This window comes from Amblyomma mixtum, chromosome 1 (genome assembly GCF_055824585.1).
Source record: "Amblyomma mixtum isolate Tamu chromosome 1, ASM5582458v1, whole genome shotgun sequence".
Taxonomy (NCBI): Eukaryota; Metazoa; Arthropoda; class Arachnida; order Ixodida; family Ixodidae; genus Amblyomma; species Amblyomma mixtum.
The window spans coordinates 195,345,969-195,369,905 of record NC_143012.1 but is presented as its reverse complement, the minus strand read 5'-3'; the positions used below and the strand labels follow the sequence as shown (position 1 = coordinate 195,369,905).

General features: G+C 47.8%; 1 protein-coding gene across 1 annotated transcript in view; it reads left to right on the top strand.

Annotated features, from left to right (window-relative positions):
* LOC149370475 (putative glutamate receptor) overlaps positions 1 to 23,010 on the top strand; it is a 36,118-nt gene extending 13,108 nt beyond the window's left edge. Inside the window, exons 6-8 of the mRNA XM_089577840.1 lie at positions 14,412 to 14,629; positions 17,036 to 17,322; positions 22,462 to 23,010. Coding sequence (XP_089433966.1) covers positions 14,412 to 14,629; positions 17,036 to 17,322; positions 22,462 to 22,786 — 830 coding nt within the window. The 3' untranslated portion in view covers positions 22,787 to 23,010. The remainder of the gene's footprint in view (positions 1 to 14,411; positions 14,630 to 17,035; positions 17,323 to 22,461) is intronic.
* The last annotated feature ends 927 nt before the right edge of the window (positions 23,011 to 23,937 follow it).

Genomic DNA, 23,937 nt, shown 5'->3' with positions numbered 1-23,937 from the left:
CAGCGAACTTCCAGGACCGAGAGACCACTGTGGCAGCGGCGAAGGTCAAAGACCGCCGAAGGCCGAAGATGCGGCGACGATCGCGGCGTCCCATGGCCGAGTCGACCCTCGGGTCAACGGACAGAGCGGTGGTGTGCTGAGTGAAAGACAGCAGTGTTTAATTACTGAGCCTCTGCCCTCTCCCATCAACCGAGCTGCGAGAGAGAGGGACAGCCAGCACCACCCAGCCGTGGGTGGTACCTCCGGAGTCCACGTCTGCCCATGCGACGTCATTCTTCGAACTATATTCCCCAACAGGGATCTGGGGAATCCGAGCGTTATTTAACGGGCGTTGTTTTGAGGACTCCAGTGCACTCCTGTTGACTCCTGAAGAAGCTCCCTTTCACTGAGATTCATTCTCAGTTACCCTTGTTGTAAATAATGTAAATATTCGTGTATAAAGTTCTTCCTTCCTTGTTTTCTCCTCGTAACCCCGTCCCGCCTTCCTCGTCCCTTCTCCGGCCCGACCACGCTCACCCTATCCTAATACCGTGTACAGCCGGCCAAATCTTTACGTGGCGTGCGCGACGGCCGCGTTTTCCGTGCTCCTGCAGCTTATGACGGCGCAAACTTGCTAAGATATCAAAGTTAAGCAGAGGCTCACTAAACCCCTGCTTAATATTGAGCTTTCCCAAAGTTTGCTTCGTCACAAAGCGCACGAGCGCAGAAAAATTGGCCGTCGCGCACGCCAGCTAAAGATTTCGCCGGCTCTACATGCTCAAAGAGGGTAAATGAGCATTACCAATCTCCTAATACGTGACTGCGACACATTCGACAAAAGATGTTTCGAAGGGAGGTTCTGCCCATGTATAGGTTTATGGTTTATGTTCTTTAACGTCCCAAAGCGACTTAGGCTATGAGCGCGCTGTAGTGGAGGTCTCCGGTATTTTCGACCAACTGGGCTGCTTTAACGTACATTTACATCGCGTAATACACGGGCCTCTGCCACTTCGCCTCTATTGAAATGTCAGCGCCGCAGCCCGGATCATACCTGCGTCATTCGGGTTAGCAGCCCAGCACCATAACCACTAAGCCACCGCGGCGGCTTATGTGTCTCTGAAAAGTTCAATGAAATTATTAACACAGTATTTTAGGCATTAGATGGGGAGCGCTATGAAAGAACCAGGCCTCTTAATCTCCGTAGTGTTCCTCTAGAATAGAGTTTTCTGAGAAGGAACGTATAGCATATCGTCGGTTCAATGCGGAATATAGCCAAATGTTTGTATCCAGAGCTCCTTGCTTGACGAAAAACGTGTCTCCGAACAGTCATCGTATTATGAGGTGGTATATCCTGGCCGTGACGCCATACGCTCTAGCTTCTCATCGGTTTTCTTGGCCTTTAAAGAAAGCCAATTTACTTTCTATCATACCACCTGAAAAAAAGCGCGTCTAAAATAAGGATCGGTTCTACGTGTTACTGGGCACGGCGATTTTGAAACTGCATGCAGAGCTTTTGCTCCTTACGATGACCGCAGTTCGAGGCCTATCGCCTCAAACTGCTTTTTAAGCGCTGTACTTAACAAACGCATTCTGCTTCTACACTGGTCACTGTTACTCCGATTTTCTTTATTGTTTTAAGAATAAATGACGCGACTGCTGCAGCCATCCTAATAGTATACACAGTGAGAGAATTATGAACCCGCACAATACCGTCATACAGTATGCAACACCGGTCTAAAAAAATATGCTGCAGTTACAATCTGAACTCGCTCCGGCTTGGAAAATTAAAAAAAAAAAATAGCTCCCAATAGAAGGCCTCGCAGTCCATTGGTATGGCGAGAACAAACTTAGTCACCATATTATACATGTAATTGAAGTTGGTGCTATCGGTTGGAGTAGAAGGGTTAGATTTGTTTCAAGAGAGGACACTTTCAAGGCAAAGTATGAGAAATATAGCTGTTGCTAATGCGGGTGAGGCTAAAGTTCGGGAGAGAGTAATTCTTGGTTCCTTAATTCTCTAAACCCTTGACTGCCTGACGACTCTCAATCCCTTGTTTGTTGTGGAAATACTACTATTGCCTTTGCCTGCACATGATTGCTTTTAAATTGAGACATCTACATACGTTCATAGTTTCACAACACATATTCACATTGGCGGTGATGCGTCTTAACGCGCAGTATCTTCATACAGTTCGCGATGTTTGCAATATTATTGGAAGATATGCCACTGGGCAGAGAAGCAGTAATCAGTTGTTACGGTGCAGAAATGTCGAGCATCTAATCAAGGCGTCCTTTCTTAATATTGGAAGTCCTGTAATTTTGCTTAGACATTAGGAAGCCGCAAAAAGTGACTTGTCTTAGACAACGTTTAATCATAGAATCCTCAATAATTATACATGGCACCCCACTTTGTCCTATTTTGGAACCTATTTTGCTCTTGACGCAGAATATTCAAAAATAATTTTCATCCTTAGGAGTTAAATTACATACGAAAGCATTTTGTTCCACTTCCTACCGAGGGATTCTGAACATGGCGCCTGTGCCGTAGGGCTGACAGCGGCACCACAGTTTTCTGACTGGTAGCATCTTGGTGACATACAAAGAAAAAAAAAAATATTCTACAGCCCTTTCAAGGCGCTGGCGCTTGCCATAATACTTAAAACACTTGTGATGAAGAAGATGACCCGCAGCAGACCTCTGCGACTAGTTGAAGACGAGGAGGTCGAGGCAAAGTCAGCGGAGCAGCGTCTGTACGGCTGCGCTCAGTGACCACGTTCACCAGGTCCTCCAAATAAACCCCCTTGTTACAATTGGTGGAGGTGCGGGGTATCTGAACCCGCGAGAGGGACCTGGAACTTCGTTCCCGCAAGTTGCCAGCGACAGGGACCGCTACATTGGCGACGCCCGGTCAAGCACCCGCGCCCTCAGCGTCTCCCATTGTGTGCACCGGACCAATACGCCAACGTGACCTCCCCCCCCCCCCCCCCCATCTACAGCGGCACTGATGGCACCCCAGACGTTGAAGACTGAATCGAAGCATATGAACGCGTGAGTTCGCACTACTAATGGGACGACGTGCTCAAGTTCCACAACGTCATTTTTTATTTGACACAAGTAGCCAAGCTTTCGTTCACGAACCACGAAGCAGACTTGCCTAACTGGAAGACCTTTAAGACTCGCTTCACGGACGTTTTCGGCCGCCCGGCGGTACGCAAACTTCGCGCCGAGCACCGCTTGCGCGAACGTGCACAGCAGACAGGCGAGACGTTTACTAGTTACATCGAGGACGTCGTCGACCTGTGCCATCAAGTGAATGCTTCGATGCCCGAGAGCAACAAAAACACATCCTTAAGGGCATCGATGAGCCTGCTTTTCACATGCTGCTGGCCAAGGATCCCAGCACTGTCGCCGATGTGATCGCTCTATGCCAAAGTTTCGCCGAACTCCGGCGGCATCGGATCTTCGTCAGACGCTCAGAGGAGAGCCTGTCGAGTTTGACGGGTGGCGTTGATTCTACGCTACTGCATCATATTCAAGAATTCGTACGTGAGGAGGTCGCACGGTAGCTTTCCATGATTCAATCCCAGGAGTCATCTCTGCTTGCTCCCGCAATACGTCATGTTATCCAGGAGCACATTGCGGAAGCTGTCCCCCATGCTTACCAGCCAAGCCCACCAGCTGCCCCGCTCACGTATGTCGAAGCCGTTACTCGCTCTCCAGGCAATTTCCCCTCCTACCCACCGCAGGCCCGGGTGTCTGCTCCTCTCCCGGTTGCTCCGCCAGCCGTTACCAGCTGGCGCACTCCAGACAACCGCCCTGTGCATGTCGCGCGGCACTGCCGACGCCGCACGCTCCCGCCTTGCGATCCGCCACCCCTACTAGACTACTATGCTCCCCGGTATGGTGCCGAAACCCGGTATGATGCTTCCCGGTCTTATGAACCTTCCGACTCATCGCCCCCTCCATTCACGACAACCCGTCCGCCCTACACCACACGTCGGTCCCTTTCACCTCGTCGTCGCTCGCTTTCTCCGATGCGCTGCCGCACCAGCTTTCCACCTCCGGAAAACCATTAGCTGCAGTTCCCGAGGTAAGAACTGCATTTCTGTCGCAATTTTCAAGTCCTGGTACGTCGCCAGCTAATGTTCTTGACCTCCGTGCCGAAAGTGTTGCTACCCACGCTCTTGTGGACACTGGAGCCGCCGTTTCCGTCATCGCTGCTCATCTTTGCCGTTCACTGCGAAAAGTAACCACTCCGCTATCTGATGTTTCACTTCGAACTGCAACAGCGCACCCTATCGAGCCGTTAGCTGTGTGTACTGCTCGGATCTACATACAGGGCGCAATGTATATTGTCGAATTTGTTGTGGTGCCCTCATCCTCACATGACGTCATATTAGGCTGGGATTTCTTGTCTCAGCACCACACCGTTATCGACTGCGCTCGCGCTGAAGTTGAGTTGTCTGCTTTTTCTGAACTACTGCTGACCACCGCTGCGCCTGTCTTTGACAAACTCTGTGTCCTCGAAGAGATCAACGTACCTGCGCATTCTTCCGTCGTCGCCACCGTCTCTTGTGGCTCGTTGCCGGATTCTACCGTCCTGTTCACCCCATCCGACGTTTTTGCTTCCCGCCATTCCCTTCTACTGCCCTTTGCTGTGCTCACCGTGAAACACTGCGTCACCTGTCGGCCTGTTTTAAATCCGCTTCCTTTTGATTTGACTTTGCTTGCCGGTACATTCCTAGGACACGCTCAACCACTCGACTCTGCTCATATAACCACGGTTCCGTCTCCGTCAAATGAACTACAGCTGAATGCCTTCAGCCCTCCTTGCCCGGCCCCAGATTCTATTCCTTCATTCCTCTTCGCCACTGCTATCGATGCTCGCCTGCAGCCTGCTCAACGTGACCAACTTCTGGCGATGCTGAACCGGTTTCGTCGCTCCTTCAACGTCCAGCAAGTGTCCTTAGGCCGCACCGATACTGTTGCCCATGAAATCTACACTGGTGCTAACGCACCGTTGCGGCAACGCCCTTACCGCGTCTCTCCCACCGAGCTCCGAGTCATACAAGAACAAGTCAACGGCATGCTGCAGCGCCACGTCATTCAGCCGTCCACCAGCCCTTGGGCTTCACCAGTCGTCCTCGTTAAGAAAAAAGACGGCTCTATCAGTTTCTGTGCCGATTACCGAAGGTTAAACAAGATCACCCGTAAGGATGTCTACCCCCTCCCTAGGATTGATGATGCACTCGACTGCCTCCACGCCGCCGCATTCTTTTCTTCTTTAGATTTACGTTCAGGATACTGGCAGGTTCCCATGACCGCATGTGACCGCCCGAAGACAGTTCTTGTCACTCCCGACGGATTATATGAATTCAGTGTCACGCCGTTCGGGGTGTGCAACGCCCCAGCGACATTTGAAGGCATGATGGACACCATGTTGCGCGACTTGAAATGGAAAACCTGCCTCTGTTACCTGGATGACATTGTCTTCTCGCCTGACTTCGAAACGCATCTTACCCGCCTCGAAACAGTTTTGCAGTGCCTCTCTGACGCTGGACTTCAACTTAACTTGAAGAAGTGCTGCTTTGCCGCTCGCCAATTGACTATTTTGGGTCACTTAGACTGCAAAGATGGCGTGCTTCCTGTCCCGTCGAAATTGCGTGCTGTTTCCGATTTCCCGAAGCCGACGACTGCGAAACAACTCCGCAGTTTCATTGGCCTCTGTTCTTATTTCCGCCGTTTTATACACAACTTCGCTTCAATCGCCGCGCCCTTAACCCGCCTTCTGACCACTGTCTGAGCTGCCTCACTGGTCATCGGACTGCGACCAAGTCTTCCACACACTGCGGGCTCTTCTCACCTCTCCACCCATACTGCAACATTTTGACCCCGCCGCACCTACTGAGGTGCACACTGATGCCAGCGGTGCCGGTCTCAGTGTTGTGCTCGCTCAACGCAAAGACGGATTCGATGAATACGTCGTCGCGTATGGCAGCCGGACTTTAACGAAGGCTGAGACCAACTACACAGTCACGGAAAAAGAGTGTCTAGCCGTTGTCTGGGCACTACACAAATTTCGCCCTTACTTGCATGGCCGCCCGTTCAACGTCGTCGCGGACCACCATGCGCTGTGTTGGTTATCATCACTCAAGCATCCCACAGGCCGCCTTGCTCGTTGGGCTCTCCGGCTCCTCGAATTTGACATCCGTGTCGTCTACCAGTCTGGCCGGAAACATGCGGACGCGGATGCTTTGTCCCGCTCTCCTATCCCGCCACCCAACCTCTCTTCGACGCCTTCATCATCCGAGGCTCTGTTGTCTTCTCTATGTTTCAGCGACATGATCTCTGAGCAACAAAAAGATCCCTGGATCACCTCTGTTCAGGCTTATTTGTCTCAACCTTCGCGTCATTCAGCGCCTCGAGCTCTCCGTCGCCAAGCGCGCCACTTTGCCGTTGGAGATCAACTGCTATATCGTCGCAACTACCTCCCCGACGGGCAAAAGTGGTTGCTTGTGGTTCCACGCCATCTGCAATCTGAAGTCTGTGCATTCTATCACTCCTGCCCTCACTGCGCTCATGCCGGGGTTTTCAAGACGTACGAATGACTTCGCCTCCGTTTCTACTGGCGAGGAATGTATCCCTGCGTTCAGAAATACGTCCGCTCCTGCTACGAATGTCAACGGCGCAAAGCTCCTCCCAGCCGTTCATCTTCTCCGCTGCAGCCGATACCATGTCCAAGCCGATCTTTTGAGCGCGTGGGCATTGATTTGTACGGACCACTTCCTTATACCGCCACCGGCAATCGTTTGGATAATTGTGGTCGTTGACCACGTGACCCGCTATCCAGAAACAGCAGCGTTGCAAACCGCTACTGCCGGTGATGTAGCCACTTTTATTCTGCGTCACCTGGTCTTACGTCACGGCGCGCCCGGCGAGCTTTTGAGCGACCGAGGCCGCGTTTTCTTGTCCGAAGTTGTCGAAGCGCTGCTACGACACTGTCGGACTGTACACCGTACCACCAGTGCCTACCATCCGGAAACAAACGGCCTCACTGAACGCTTCAACCGCATTCTTGGAGACATATCAATGTATATTGCTTCAGACCACTGTATTTGGAACGACGTCCTCCCTTTCGTTACCTCCGCCTACAATACGGCCACGCAGACCACCACCGGATTCTCGCCGTTCTTTCTTCTCCATGGACGTGAGCCCTCTTCAACGATTGACACTATCCTCCCGTACAGCCCTGATCCCTCCGAATCTACTACCGTGTCGCAAGCAGCGAAGCACGCTGAAGACTGCAGGCGCCTTGCGCGATAGCTTACGTCGGAACACCAGTTCCGTCAACAATCTCGCAGCGAAAGCCTCCAGCCGGTCAACACCTTCCCACCTGGCTCCCTTGTTTGGCTGTGGGTTCCTCCCGCCGCTCCGCACCTGTCCCAAAAGCTGCTCGCAAAGTACCAAGGCTTACTGTGTAATTCAACAGACATCTCCAGTGAACTATGTCGTCGAGCCTGTCACACCTCCTGCCGACCTCCGCTGCCGTGGGCGTGAGACTGTTCACGAGCAGCGACTGAAGCCGTACTACGATCCGGCCATCTTGTCCGCCCCTTAAGACGCCAGGATGGCTCCCTCTTTGCTCGCGGGGTGATTGTGATGAAGAAGATGACCCTCTGCGACTAGTAGAAGACGAGGAGGTCGACGCAGAGTCAGCGAAGCAGCGTCTGGACGGCTGCGCTCAGTGACCACGTTCACCAGGTCTTCCAAATAAACGCCTTTGTTACACACTATTGGAAATATGATGTTGGGTCCCGATCACAAGGTTCTTTTCGGTTTTGAGGCTACAAAATATAATTCAGAGCTCACCAAATTATACAAAATACAGCCACCTGTAGCGACGTTCGAAACAAGGTGGTCTCGGCATGAATTTTTATCGAGCGCTCATTTGGGGAAATAAATAAGGCACATGAACGAAACACTTAAGACCTCATAAAAACCTACGAGAGTTGCTCCTTGTGGTGGCTCCCGGCCACTTGCATATGCCCTAACAAAGATGTTGTGTTTTGAAAATGTAGAAGAACCTGTACACAAGCCCTTTTCTTTTTCTTGAACCAGTACCATCCCCTAGATATCAGTTAGGTTAAAAAGAGAACATAAGAGGTCGGCTAGTCTTAAAGCGGCCCTTTGCTTCTTATCACACAAAGGCGGACTAGAGGACACCTGCTTTCACTAAAGAAGTACTTACTGTTCATTGCAGAATACGTCCCACATGGCAACCTGGTAGGAACAGTGATCCGTGCAGGTTACTTTGGTGGAATTCCCTCTCAGTTGAGTGCGAAGCACCACACGGTACTTAAACAAAGTTAGTCGTCTCCATTTGGCTGCATGTCGGTGTTTCGATTGGCTAGGCATCGCGCGCTGTCTCACAATCCTATTTGTGTGATGATCGGTTAAGAACTTACTTGACAGACGGCACAACTTCATGGAAATCCGTAACACATGCTCGTTTCCAAGCGAGCGTAGGGGGTGAGAAAGACCGTGAAAACGTGTAGCGCCGGCATGGGAATAGTGGATTCCTTGTCGGACATGTGTAATGAACTTCAACGCCTGTTTTTTATCCTCATTGTGAATATCTGGCAGCAGTGTGCCATGTGACTTTCTCTGGTGTATCTAAAAAATGATTATTTATTAGTAACGTGCATTCAGAACAATTTAAAACCACGGATGCTGAATGGTGTGCTATGAATTTGTGGCAGCTATTTATTTTCATTTCCTGTGTAGCGTTGGTATGATGGTGTTTCCAGCGCTGAAATGCTGGAGTTTTGCCATGTGTATCTTACGTCATTTCCCGTATAAATATTTAGGCATTTTTGTCATATGCCAATTTTGGCTAGTGAGAACGAATCATCATTACTATATCTATACAGAGATACCTCAGGTGCGTCAGTGGCTGTATTAGTTACAGTTGTACTGTAATGAAAAAAAAAAACTGTATCGAATGATAGGTATCTGTTAAGGGTTTCATTTTGACGTCTCTTCGTGCGGAAATTTTTTACCGACCGTCCGTCCAAAACACAAAAAAATTTAAGACATTACTATGCGTAACTGGGCCGATATCACTTCCGCGTGCTTACGAAAGGAATTTGGGAAAAATAAGCGTGAAAGAAAAAATTGCATGAACAGGCGCTTCGCAGCGACCACAAAGGCCGAAGCAATTGCTGCAGCAGTCAGATATCCCCAATACCCGCTCTCTTTCAAATGGTACGGACTTCGTTGATTTGTGGAAAGGGCACTTTCTTATGGAATAGTTAGCCCTGAGCTAATGGGATAATAACAAAAACAGCCTAGTTAAAACTGGCTGAAATTTCCTACGCAGTGAAGGACAAGTACGAACGCAAGAATTTATATAAGAGGCGCCATACGAGATAAAAGGTCTACACGCTTATGAATTTACAATATCTTGACGCGATGACCATGCAAATAATCGTAAAATACTTTGCGACGTTTTATGGTTCTGGACCGCTCAGATTCTCTTTATTTGTGGCGCGTGCTTTGCTGTCTTTCAGCGCACGTTGCGACCAGTGATAGAACAGAACCCTCCATTGTAGACTGGCTCGTCTGAACAAATACATAGAAACACGCAGCCGCGCTCTCCACGCAAAACTGGCATTCCCTATGCAACCGTTTGGATGGTAACACGAGCCCTCCTCAAACATGCAACCTCTTCCGACATCTGATAGTCCCGTCTAAACATACGACACTGCAAAGACACAACCTCACGAAATGAATTCACGACTCCACACTTTGTCAGCAGAGCTAACTGGGGAACTTGCTTTCCATGCTTTCCACCTTTCCATGCATGCATGCTTTCCACCTTTTCAAACAACGTTCCTCCCGTACTATCATGGACTTCCTAATGACATGGGAATAGAGCCCACGGAGATGTATATCAAAGCTCTCCGGACTCACACTCAACAAACTACTCGACTCATTCGTCGAGTAGCACATCGCAGAACAGGCCTTCACGTAACAAACACCTTTCGCCTCACCCAAGCACACGTTACTAGCAGAGCAACATACGCTCTGCCCTACCTACGCCTCATCACCAAGGAACGCGATCAAGTAAACGCCTTACGCACATTTTGTATAAAAACAGCTGTGCGCCCTCCTTCCAGCACAGCTACAGTGCGCCTACTCAAGATTAGAACCCCTAATACCCATTAAGAACTCCATGAGGCCACGCTCACAGCACAGACGGCCCACCTCTCGCGCACACCAGCAGGTAACGCACTGCCCTTCGCTACACATATCGCCAATAGGACATCCATCGGAACGCACCCTCTTTCTTACTGCAATTCAGTCCAGAATTCTAGTATCGCCCTCCATTGCAAGGTGTACCCAGAAATACTAGACGGGATCTGCAGAACAGCCAGGGAGCAAGTCATACACAGACAACTTGGAGAGGACTCCCCTCTAGTTTCTGTCGATGGGGCCGCCTATACAACCGGTCATCGCAAGGTACTGGCAGTCACAAACAGTGATGCAGAACTTTTCACTGCTAGCTCAGCTCTACAACTGAGGCCGAGAGGGCAGCCATTGCGCTAGCATGACCTTTACGCCCGCAACCAAAATCATCTCGAACTCCAAAATGGCTAGCCTTAAGTTTGCAAACGGCATAATGTCCCCCACCACCTGCCGGCTTTTGCGCTCTTGGAAATCCGAACAGATCATAACCCTTATTTGGGCACCCACACATGCGAGCTTTCCAGATAACGAGAAGTGTCACCCCCTGCCCTGAGGTCTCACTTTCCGGGCCGGGGAGTGAAGACATCCCTTGGTGGCTGGGGAGTGCCTGCTGCCCTTTCGCGACGTCCTTATCTAATACCGCGAAAATAGGAGAGCATACGCTCCCCCTGGCCCGGCCTTCACGATCACACAAGCCGCCCATAGGTGCAGGTTACAAACACGCACGAGCCCACATTACGCCCTCCTTCACGTACACTTCTCTGTTCCTCCTCAAACAGGGAGGGCTGCCAAATGTCCTGTAAGGGGCTCCGCTCCACCCTCTGTACTATTAGCAATACATGTTAGCAATACTATTAGCAATACGTTCGCACCTTTCTCACGCTCTCACGCGTGCTTTTTACCGCGCTTGTTTTGCTTGTCCATATTTCTCACTTTGAGTCTGAGAGTTTTAGTGTGTCAGGACGGCTTGTCGCGTGCATAAACTGTATATAGATACGATTCTGCCAACAATACCATCCTCGTTGCTTGCATCCGCCAGGCCGACGTCAGCCTGCACGCGTGACACTGTTCGAAAGGAAATGCAGTACAAACAAACTGCTTACGCCTAGACGCCGATAACAGCAGACAGTTGTGCGAAAAAATGTAGTGCATCCTACGTCGCCGCTAAGTAATTACGAGTGATTTACTGAAGAAAGTGCATAAAAGTTTCTTTACTGGCAACCTTCTTGCTTTGTTCCTTGTCTGTGCAAGAAATCAAAATTTTGAACAGCGCGCATTCATTGAAGCTATGGGGTGAACTAAGCATAGCTGTAATTAGACCGCTACTTTTTACTTTTTCTTCATTGCAAAGAAACTAGAAAGCTCCTAGCCGGCGTCAAAAAGCCTTGTGGCTGAGGCCGCTTTAACTGCAAAAGCCGCTTTTAAGTAATAATAATCGTGAGGTTGTTGCCGAAGAATTCCCCTCACGATTCTCGTTCTTGGTAAACTATAGGGCACAAGAAAGCAAGCGCCTTCTTGACCTCCAGCCGAAACAATGTTGAGCAAACATCGGAACTTTAAACAATAGCAGTCTATAGAGCGGCTAAAAGTAGGAGCAGTTTTGAGTAACAGTAGCTTTTTCTTTGGAATCTCAAAGGCAACATTTGTTTTTGAGAAGCTGCAAAGTGAACAAAAATTTGCTTTCTTTTAGCCGGAAAGAAAACAAAAGTTGGCAAAACCGATGTTCCGGAACCCTGACATCCCATCTCGCGTTTTTAGGTTGTACGTAATGTATCTATACGAGCCGCTTTCTTCCCTCCTAAAATGAATGGCGCCATGATACAGGACACAGATCGGTTTGAACTTTTCAATTTTTCAATAAATACATCAGTGGTTTCACGTCATGCACCTCTTGGAAGCAAAGCAGGTCAACCAGACTGCTATCCATGATTCCTGTTGGGTATGCATCAATAATCAAAGTATGAATTCAGTAAACAGAATACAAAACACTGCGTTGAAAAGAAGGGTCACCTTCACGTCTAATGCTGTGGCGTTGCCGCTCCATTTTGGGCACTCAAATGTTTCCTACGCTGAGAAAGAGCGTAGCTGTGGCGTTCGAAAGGGAGCCATGGACAGATCCACCATTACCAGCAAATCAATGTCGTCGAACTGCAGCACTGAGTGGGTTTCGCTGTTATTCTGTTATTCATAGAGAGTTGGTATCCGCACACTTGACCTGCCTTCTTTCTTCGTGCTAGAAGTTTTGCTTGGTGTGCAACACAACGTGCACAAAATAAATAGCACAGCAATCACATGAACCAGCTCTTTAGTACAAGGTCACCGTCGAGAAAAACAAAAGCGGAAGGAGTGTTTGTGTCCTCCTGATCAGATGCAGAAAAACAAGTCGGGTCGGAAACATGAAATGGATCCATCTCATTGAACAGGCGTAGACACTAGCCTCCTCTAGCTGTTCCGTAACGAGGGCTGATTGATATCTGCGTGCGTTTAAAATAGTATATTCTGGGAATAAGCAGTTCTCTTTTCAGTTTCAAAATGTTTTGGCGCACAAATGTGCTGTTAGGGTCCTTGTATTTTTATAAACAACTCTTACACACTGATCAGTGTCATATATGATGTGGATTTCTCAAATCTTGAAGATCTGGCATATCACTAGTTGTCACTAGCTGCGTCGCCCATGCGAGCCAGTCTGCAAGCATGAAGGTGCAAGTTGTAGCGTCGCGCTTGTAGACTGGCTGTCGCGGACGCCGCAACCACCGTCGACATATCGGCCTGCCGGAGCAACGAGGTCGTTACGCTTTGCCAGCAACTGATTTCGTTGATTCAAGCTAGGATTGAGAGCAGCACAATGTGGCGCGGGAATGCGCTAGTCAAGTGATTTTTTCTGTGTTTCGCGGGCTTTCTTTGGAGCTCAGGAAAAAAAGACACCATGAGACTTTCTTTATTGGAAATAAATAGAATAGGGGTTTCTGAACTTGCTATCCAACTTTACTATACACATTTGCTGTCTAAAGCCAATATTTTGGCATTTAGAAAAATTGCCTTGGTTGCTAATTAATTAATCGCAAAAAAACATGCCTCTGATGCTCAAGCCGGTTGGTAGGTTTATGTAAGTAGTTTTCCAGGCCTACCACAAATATTTTATCTTTTAACCCTTGGCTAAAGCTAGCCTGGACACCCTGTATAAATATGCTGTTGCTCACATGAGACTCGATGCTCGAAAAAAGAAGTGTATTTCAATAAGGAAATAAGAGGCTTCCTCAGCATTATGGAGCTACATTTAACATTACAATGCAGTAAATTTTTCCGACAACATAACATGCACCACGATATGCTTTATTATTTCGACGGGAGAGCGGGTTGTTGCGGGACAATTTCAGAATCATGTTCGTGTTGTTTCTAGCGAACAGGAAGAAAGGAAGCACGCTGAAATGACATTGAAGATAACAGCTAAATGTGCATTGTTTAACGTCGTGATACTTGCTTCGATCATTTTGCGCCTTTGGTGAACACAACAGGCTGCCCACTTACTAGTTCCTAGCAGGTTAGGCTCATTTCAAGGTATCTAATCTGGTCATAGTCATATTCCAGAGCCCTGAATCTGTCCAGTCAACCTAGTCAGGCCCTTTTGTTTTGCTTTTAAAGCTCCGGTGCACTTACGAGAAGCACCCTATATGCAAAATCATATCATACATGCTGCCGATCCCGACTCTGGAAGGGCAAAGACCTCGCCCTACATTGTCACAGATGAGAAGTAAGGGCGACGTCTCCTGATACGTACAGGAAAGTCTAATCGTATTCACTATCGCAGAGAAAGAAAAACACTCTCCCCTAGTTCTAGCCCAAGGAGTATGGCCAAAAAATATGATTACAGAAGATGATATGAGTATGCAAATCGAAGTGCCCAGACGTCTACACAATTCAGATTAATTTGCAAAGCTGCCTTGCAATTTCGTAGTTTCCAAAGCCTCGCATTGTGCTCCTTATAAACACGTTCTGCTTCAACAGACAATCGGTCGTACAAACCTTCAGATTAGATCTACTTCTTCGATTACTAGCTTTTGTATTGACCTGCAGCGTACGGGTTGGAAACCGAGGGTAGGCGAATGGTAGTGCTTAGAAATCGCACAGCCACCTAATACGCTATTCACTAGCTTAGTGCCTGAAGGGTCTAATATTCTACGCAGGCTCGCCCCGCAGTCCTTCGCAGACAACGGGGCGTATCGGTATGACCGTGTGGCTTCTGGCAGTGCTGGTGATCGCCAACTCTTTCGCGGGTCACCTCAAGTCCAGCATGGCTGTGAAGAACGAACCACCGCAAATAGACAGCGTGGGAGACGTGGTAGCCCGACACGACCTGCGGCCAATCATTTGGAAGGGATCCCACTACGAAGCTTTCATTTCGGTCAGTCACTTGTAAATGCTAGCGGGTCTAAATGATCACCAGATGTCCTGGTCGCCTCAGTATTTGTAATCGTAAGCACAAATACAGCGAACTGTCTCAACATTATAGTCTTTCGACTGCTAAACATAACGAGTCTCAGTTGAAGCAGGTGTTCGTGCGCCTATTCATCCCGGCTTTTTAAGGAGAAAGGCGAATTCTTAAACCTTAATTGTGAATGGACCCCTCTTCTATTGCATTCTTGTATGCGACGCATGCTTTAAATTTGAAATGTCAGCAGCCCGGGATGTTTTGAAACCTAATAATCGCACACGGCAGCTTAGGACCACCGTACGCTTTGTTATTTTAGGAAAGAACTTGCAGGACATTTACGAAACGCTACTCTGAATTTCTATGAATGATGCAGTACATGAAATATGTTCTGGCATGGTCTAAATAATTTTATATGGTAGTCTGCGCTCCGCAATTCTTAATTTTCGACGCCTTTATTTTCTTTTCATTGCTCCCGAATACCAACCTATATAGCCTATTATTTTGATGGCTTCTTCCATAGTCGCACAGGTTCCTAGGAAGTCGTTGCTTCTTTGTGCGAAAAAAATAACGCTGCCAGAACATATCAAATTTAATTTAGGTTTGACGAAGCCACTATTTGCAAATTTAATGCAGGCGTGTAACCGTCTCTAGTGGTTCCTAGATATTTTTCGTCTAAAAGGGAGGAAAGATGGCAGATTTTTTTAGGAATACCTGAATTTTTATGATGTATAACTCCCTCTTACCCTTTTTTGTTTGCTGCCACTATTGTAAAGACCCGTGATAGGGCTTACATTATCAGTAAATAAATAAAAGAAGTTGCGAAGAGCATTTAAGACTGCTTACATGCTTTGGCTAACAAAGAGGGATCAGCTTAAGTTAAGAACAACGCAGCGAGCTATGGAAAGGAAAATGATAGGTGTAACGTTAAGAGATCGGAAGAGGGCGGAGTGGGTGAGGGAACAAACGCGGGTTAATGACATCTTAGTTGAAATCAAGAGGAAGAAATGGGCTTGGGTAGGGCATGTAATGCGAAGGCAAGATAACCGCTGGTCCTTAAGGGTAACGGAGTGGATTCCAAGGGAAAGCAAACGTAGCAGGGGACGGCAGAAAGTTAGGTGGGCGGATGAAATTAAGAAGTTTGCGGGGTTACAGTGGCGGTAACAGACAAAGGACAGGGTTAATTGGAGAGACATGGGAGAGGCCTTTGCCCTGCAGTGGGCGTAGTCAGGCTGATGATGATGATGATGATGACATGCTTTGGATGCGAAAGAATTCTCTCATCGTGTGCTGAGTTTCCAGGTCCAATAAAGATTCCTTCCTTTCCAGTGACATGCCTTCTCATTAGCCTTCAATCGTAAAGAAACGTATAGGCTCACATTTATTGGCCAAGATGTAACGCGGTTTTGTGCCGTATGGGTTGCATCCTCGCCTCGAAGCCTGAAGGCGCTTGATTTAATCCTGCGCACCTTCGCAAGAAGCTTTCTTCTTCGCTTGCTGCAGACTGCAGTCTCTTAGGGTGTACTGCTGACGTCATGCGAGAGAAGGATGGTGTCAGGAATTTCGGACCGTGGACGTCGACGGACCGCGGCATTTGTACTAACGTGACTTCACAATAAAATAAAAATTGCTGGAAGTTTTATAGGGAACAAGGTTGCAGCCCTAGGGCTTCCACATATGCGCTATGCCACTGTAGCGCTAAAGATGCTCCTCAGCAATGCCACACAGAAGCAAACAAGTAACTCAACTGTTTCACTCGGCTTTTCGACCAACAATGTACAGCAAGTTTAGACAGAAGCTGGTATTACACAAAGGTTACAGCCCCCGTCAAAAGTATACAGCCCAAAGGGTTTGCTTACGGGACCTGCAGCGTGCCCGGTTATGCATCCTAAGCGACTGTAATCTCTCGAACGATAATTGTCTTCGAGTCCTCAATCCTGCCAAGCTTTGGACTGCTACAGGTGCTAGGGAGTCACGCTAAACAGTTTAGGTCAAATTTTAGGGGAATCCCCCAAGGTGGACTAGATTTGTAATAAGGGAGTAATTACTCAATGGCATCCACCTGAGCGCAGCCGTACGGCTGGAAAGGAAAGCTAAACAGCTTTCTCGGAAACTTCGTAGTTAAAGAAAAATTTGTCCTGGTTCGGGGTTCGAACCCGGGACCACCGCTTCACCGGGACGAATTTTTCTTTAACTACGAAGTTTCTGAGAAAGCTGTATAGCTTTCCTTTGTAGCCGTATGGCTGCGTTCAGGTGGATGTCAATGAGTAATTACTCGCTTATTGCTAAACAGTTTAAAAGCAAACCCCTTGGGCTATATACTTTTGACGGGGACTGTACCTTGATTACACTCATATTCTCCACACCTTCCTCGCGCAGGGTTCGCAATCACATCTACTGCGGAAGCTATGGCGCATGGTGGTGCGCACAAATGGCTCGCAGCTGGGGCGCATCATGTACCGGGACGAGAACATGCGGGAAGTGGTGGAGCGCCGGGCGGTGTTCATGGTGGACCACAACTCGATGCAGTACCACATGGCGGCCTTCTGCAGGCGCGAGGTGCTGCCGAGCTTCCACTTCGCCCGAGAGATCATCGATGAGCACCGGCTCTCATTCCTCATGTCCCGATTCATGCCCAGGGACCTGCACCGCCGCCTATACACCAGGTGGGGAAAATAGCAGGGAAAGAACCCAGTCTCTCCTCGTTACACCTGAATCGCAAGTAAAACGAGGGACGAGAGAAGCTTTCAAAAAACAAATGTCAGAGACAATGTTATAGGATACATTAGAGTTTGTTTTTGGCGTCAGCAATTTGTGCAAATGTGGTCAATATGCGGGTGATTCCAAGTGAAGTAACATGCGAAACTGACTTTTTACTCTAGAGAAACTAGGACACACGAGAGTCCTCTCAATTCAAGAGTAGAGTGTGAAATATTTGATACAGAGCGGGAGGAGTGTTCGTGTGAGAGTATGTTTTAAACTTGTCTCTCTATTCTGAGAAAAGCAATTGTTAAATCAAATGAATTCTTTATGTAACGAAAAAAAAACTAATCTGGAAAGAAGTCTGGCTGGCGATCTCTTGCGTTCACTGCTTCTGCACTTCTCACGGACGAATATGTGTATTATTGCCAAAATATGCTCGAAATCTCTGCTTCTGCAGGCGCACTAGCCGAGAGGAATGATGTCAGAGTCGGGGAGAATGAAGTGAACATGAAAGATAAAAAACTTCTAGATCATTATTTTGCGCGAGCTGTGTTTTGAAAAGACAGTCTTCAGCATTTTGTAAACGCACACAGCAATGAATCCCATGGAGATTCATGTCAATCTTTTGTTTTATATTGTGTTTTCATTACGCATGGTCATAGAAATATAGTACTTTCTGCGGAGCGAGTTTGGCTCATTTTGCTATTTGGTTGCTATTGTTATTGGTTCAGTTTGCTTGTCCCGTTGATCTGTTGTCTGTCCTCTTTACTGCCTCGCTACATGCATTCCTAATGCCATAGAAATGCATAACGTTACCATGCGCTCTTTTTGTGTTTTTTCATTACATAGTACATACCTAGGGGTCTTAAGGGAGGATGAGAGCAATCGGCGGGCGTAGTGCGTCCTGTATTACAGCGAGTGCGACGTGAAACATAATCGATTGCTGAGGACGGAAGCTGTGCGAGAGCCTCCTTATGCAAATTATGGCACCAAGACTGCCAGAACAGAGGCCCTCATTAGGCTATTGAGCAGACAAAGAAAGACAGATGAGTAACAAGGTATGACATAAGTATGATATACTTATGACATACTTACGAGGGTGGTGCTGGTGAACAATCGCAATGATAGTTAACCCGCAGCATAAATAGCCACCGAAGCTGGAGGTTGGACAGGCCTTGCAGTAGCCCAATATAAGTATGATATACTTATGACATACTTACGAGGGTGGTGCTGGTGAACAATCGCAATGATAGTTAACACGCAGCATAAATAGCCACCGAAGCTGGAGGTTGGACAGGCCTTGCAGTAGCCCAATTGGTAAAGAACCGGACGCAGCATGTGGTTGTTTTTCTGCTGTTTATAATCAAATAACTCTCTCAATTAAAATAATTTCACTATTATTCTCCCATTGGTCTACAGCACAAAATAAAAAATGGAAATATCCTTTACGCTCCTTGCTTGCGGCGGCTGTTGGCTTTTTTGATGTCTCGTCATCATCGTTCAAGTCTTAACCTTTGACTGCACCGTGACATTCTTGGGGTTTATGAGATGTTTAGAAAAAAGTAAAAAAGGCAGACCATTTTCTGTGATTTCTTGAGTTATGAAAGGCATTTCAGGCGGAAGGAACTAGAAGTTCTCTATCCAGCGGCAGAGGCTTGCATGTCGTCTTCACGTTGATTGAGGCAGAGCTTGCGATGATGAACAGAGACGATGCAGAACTCGTGACATTATCGGAGCTGTCAGTGAAAACGTGTAGTAAGTAAGAATATAGAACATTCGCAATTGTAAGGTGGCCGTTTTGTAAGCGGGTGGCGATATCTTGGTTTTATCTTCGTAATGTGTGGAACGGAACGAGCACTCGAGGTTCATGCAGGCTCCGTGAGGTTTCAGGTACTCAGAAATGCTAAGTACACTCCCAGGCCACCATGACGCGGTGAGCATGAAGAACCGTGGCGAACGTAGAACGAGACCTAAAAAGAGAAAGGATTGCGACAGCGTAACAGAGAACTCGAGCGAAAAGTCGATTACGTGTTCTCATGGTGTCATGTGCCGGCTTTACTTGCATATTGCTTGATACGTTGACAGGTCGCCCCCGGCTGCGCAAGCATTAAAAAAATGCTCTACGACGATATATTTAGATTATGGCGTTTCATGACCGCAACTGTTGAATACTTATAGGATTTTTACATTTTTCGCGCGAAGTGCATGGTTTCACTTTAGAGCTTTTCACCTCGAACGTTGGGTTACGGTCGCCTTACAAGCAACCTCTGATTGGCAGATATGCGCACAGTACAGCATAGCAACATTTTTTGCAATGGACGATGCCGCGACACTTTTGGCGATGATTTCTCTGGTATGTAGACGCAAATGCTTCATGAGCGCTTCTGCAAATACCGAAGGAGCGTTGACCAAGGGTGAACAAAGAAAAAATTAAGTGTTACAGAACTTGGTGTGGTGGCTAACAGGTGCTAAACAATGGCTATTTTACGAGACAAAAACGACAGTTCAATATAAAGAAGGTGTTTATTTCGCTTCTTAAATTAAATGGAGTCATGGATTCTTGGACGTCCATGTTGTCCCTTAGAATGTTGTAAGGTAATGTTATTAAAAAATTTTGACGAATGGAAGAGTCCTCTGATGCGCAGATGTCACCCACACTTCGCGCACTTTTAGCGTGAAGCTCCCAGACACCCTTAGAGCGTGTGGGGGTACAGAATATATTGTCACCCAGACTTCGCACACGTTTACGCGTGAAGCTCCCAGACATCCTTAGAGCGTGTGGGGGTAGCGGTCTCGGACTCAAAGGAGATGCCCTCGACTCAGCGTGGCAAGCTCAGCGGAGACCAGCTACCAAGTGACAAGAGGTTTTTGGGCGTTCGGTGCCCAGCTTTCGGTGGTCGCAAGCCAGAGAATGGGTCGGAGCCAATGGTTCACAAAACAAAACAAAGTTTATACAGCCATTGAGACGATACAGAGGGTTTCACAAACACTAGTACAAAGACAAAGTGATTAGCAACACAATGCAACTCGTGCAAAGTTAAACTCGAGAGAGAATACAATTCAAAGGAAATATTACACCTAAAGTGCACTAAAACAGGAGAGAGAGGTAAACAAGCAAAACACAATTTGTTCACCGGGCACTGCGGCAGTCCGACGACCAGAGTTCCATGACGATGCCGTCCCGCAGACTGGCGAACGTTGCCTCGTTGGTCCGATGCTGGCCGAGTGGTGTCTTCCCGGGAGTCGAACGGGCGCGCTTCGATGAAGCTTAAACGGCGGTCCGGACTGACTGATAGCGGTCAACGCCTTCTTTTATAGACTCGCTTCCATGTCTGTTTGTTCTACGCGCCAGAGTAGGCGCGCACATACACGCAGCATTGGCAGTGCTGTCTCCCTTCCCTGTTCTCACTGGCCGCGCGTCCCCATTGGTCAGAGGTCGGGGGTCGCATCTCGAAGATTCCAGCGTGTTCTTGAGTGGCGCCGTCGCCGACGGGCGAGGGGGACGTGTCTTAGTGCACGCAAGGCTACGCCCTTTCCCCGCGTCAGCTGTAGAAGCAACTCGTATGTTCCAGAGAATTCGGCGTGGATGACTCATTCCCTCGGCGCACGCCGCGTCGGTGAGAGGTGGTGAAGGGGAGAGGGAGCACACGCTCACAGGCTAGGCGCTCCGCGGGGGTTTCCTCCTCTCCCGTTCGGCCCGCGCCGGCGAGACGCGTCCGCGCGGCGCTGTTTTTCTTTGTTTGCTTCAAAAATGCGCCGAATTTTGTGACAGCAGAAAATTCTTTCTTTTAAACTCTGTCCATAACTCTGATTGAGTAGCTGAGGCTGCCATATAATACCAGTGGGGAACGTTTATGACGATAGAAGAACTGTTAAAACCAATAACTTTATGTATGTTGTGGAGACACCTGCGGATATATTGAATGTTGTATTTAAAACTTCGGAAATATGAAAATGCACTTTTTTCAGAACTTCGTGGTGCGCGCTAGCCGCCACAGTTCATGGAAGCAGATGTACGGCTAAATCTTAAACAAAGCCTTCGAAATGTGCAAATTAGGATGTTGTGAAGTGTGTGAAACATCGGAAGCCCAAGTCCTAAAGCACAGAATCAATGAAACGTTTTATGTGTCAAAGCTTATCACGAAAAGAAAATCGCGAATAACTCACGCTGGCGCAGTGTTGCAACTTTGAAATGCCACGTCAAAAAGCTTTTACAAGTTGGCTGATAACGTGAAGGAAACATTCAAAGTCTATGCAAGAAGCAAAACATAAACTGGGGAGTAATCAAGAGCGGTTAAAAATGAACTTCACTATACACGCCGGTATGTTCTGTCGAAACAAGTAATTGGCAAGAGCTACTACTTATGAGGAGGAGAAAGCTGTAGCCAGAGGCAAATAGCTTTGAGTATTGATCAGTGTTTTTATTTAACAAACGGAATATATACGCTTCTAAGATATTGTTTAAAATTAAAGCTTTTCATTATTTGGCGCGAAATATCCAGCCGCAAGTCCTTATTTACTCGTACATTGGGGACATACCATACAGCGCGCAGTGCGAGGCGTGTTTGATAGCGCGATGGCAGTACTGGTTTTTCGTCGAATGATATTGTAAGCGCTGATAGACTTGGAGCTGTTGTAATCTCTCGTTTGCTGTGAGTAAATCTGGAACGGAGCCTTCCAGATAACTGCTGCGGGTTGAACATACTTTCTGCGATCTCGCCTTCTAACTTCTTCACCTTTACTGAAGTTTAGTGAGCGGATGTTGTCATGCATATGTCCTGCTGGGTGTTAACTTTTTGCAATTGGGAGGCGCGAAATGGCGCTTTCTTAAGAGATGAAACTGCCCGCATGCATCGGCTGCTAATCAGGACTTTCCGTTCTTCCTGTGACAGCATTTTGTTCACGAAAGGAGGCCTTCGTCTTTGTCTTCCACGAACAAGAAACGTTTCATAAGCCACTGCGACGGTCTGGCGATTGCCTCGTAGCACGCGTGGCTCGCCTAGATCAACATTACGCTTTTGTGTTTTAACTGCTGCAAAGGCACACATGAGACTAGGCATTGCTGTTCTTTATGGACCGGTAATGCTTCTACTGTCTTGCAGGATCACCTGGATGTACGAGGGTGGTCTTGTTAGCAAGTGGATGGCCGATGAGTTGGCAGGGTGGCAACGCTGCGTCCGACAGACTGGTGGACACTCTGCGGAGGACCTCACCATCAACGACACGCTGGCAACTTTTGTACTGTGGGCGATGGTCATGTCTATTGCTGCTGTGGCGCTTCTGGTGGAGACTCTGCACCCTCATTCTGATTCTTCCTCTTCGAAAGGAGGGGGCGCTGGTGGAACGCATGTACGGCTCGGCCAACCACGCCTTGTGCACAACAGCCGCCGTCGGCGTCTCAGACGTGTGGCACCAATCGTGCACTAAAATGTCTTTATGCGCACGCTCATCAAAGTAGGGCCAGAGTAGTGGGTCTGTGTCCACATTACCCATAGCTAGTACGCAGTGATCACAGCAGACAACGTTAAGCTCACGCGCTTATTAATACTCCGTCCTTTCCCCTGCCCTGTCCAGTTTTCAATTATAGGCTCTGATGAAATTTGTATTCTCTCCTTCTGTGGACTTCCTCTAACAGTACTGAAGAAGATATTTAGGCCTTGTACCACCGAAACGTAATCCTTTTTATGATACTAGAATTTACCAAATACTTTCGAGCCTATGGAAACCGGCTAACCTGTCAACCGTGATTTGAAGATCGCCAAACTGACGTAATTTATTGGTGTCACTAGGATTATAGCTCCCAGCCTTAATTTCCGCTCTCGTGTCTGCGGCCGAGAAAACAATATGATAAGTCGCACGCACGGTCGCATGGAATAAAATATTACCGCGGAATGCCAGACATAAATTTAAGAAAGACACTACACTCACGAGCTTGTGCTTTAACTCTTCTTTGTAGGCAGGGATGCAGAATATATGCGCCACCCATTGCCAAAGAGCATTTACGCAAGAAGCACACTTGAATTCGATCGCCGATATTGCAGCTTGTTTTCCAAAACGGTGAGGGACGGTTTTTACACGCACATATGCTAAACTATCAAGTTTCTTGAAACCTATTATAACATGAATTCATTGGCTTCTCCTCTTAGCAAATGTATGTACTCCACTTCTGAAAAAGTGCACAGCAACCACATGCCCTGTAGTGACCGGCAAGAAATCCTCCGCACTTCACGCTTATGTACTTAAAAATGTTCTCAAACGCGATAATTCAGACACCCCCCTCCCACCCACAACCCCCCCCCCCTTTAGTCTGTGTGTCATCAAAGAAATTGGAATAACATAAGGAAAATGTGCGCAAAACATACCAAGGCCCATTTAAGAGCGTGCAGTTTCAGTTCACTTTTCAACTTTTCAGAAGCGCACTGTTGTACCCGATAGCATTGACCCGCTGACCCAAAGGCTCGCCTGCATGCCTACAAGGTGAATACAGTACAGGTCACACAAAGGTATTGAAGCAGCCAACCAATCTCCCTCGCGAACGATGCACATGCCGAGTTTTTCAGCTAGAAGTTAAAAAATAT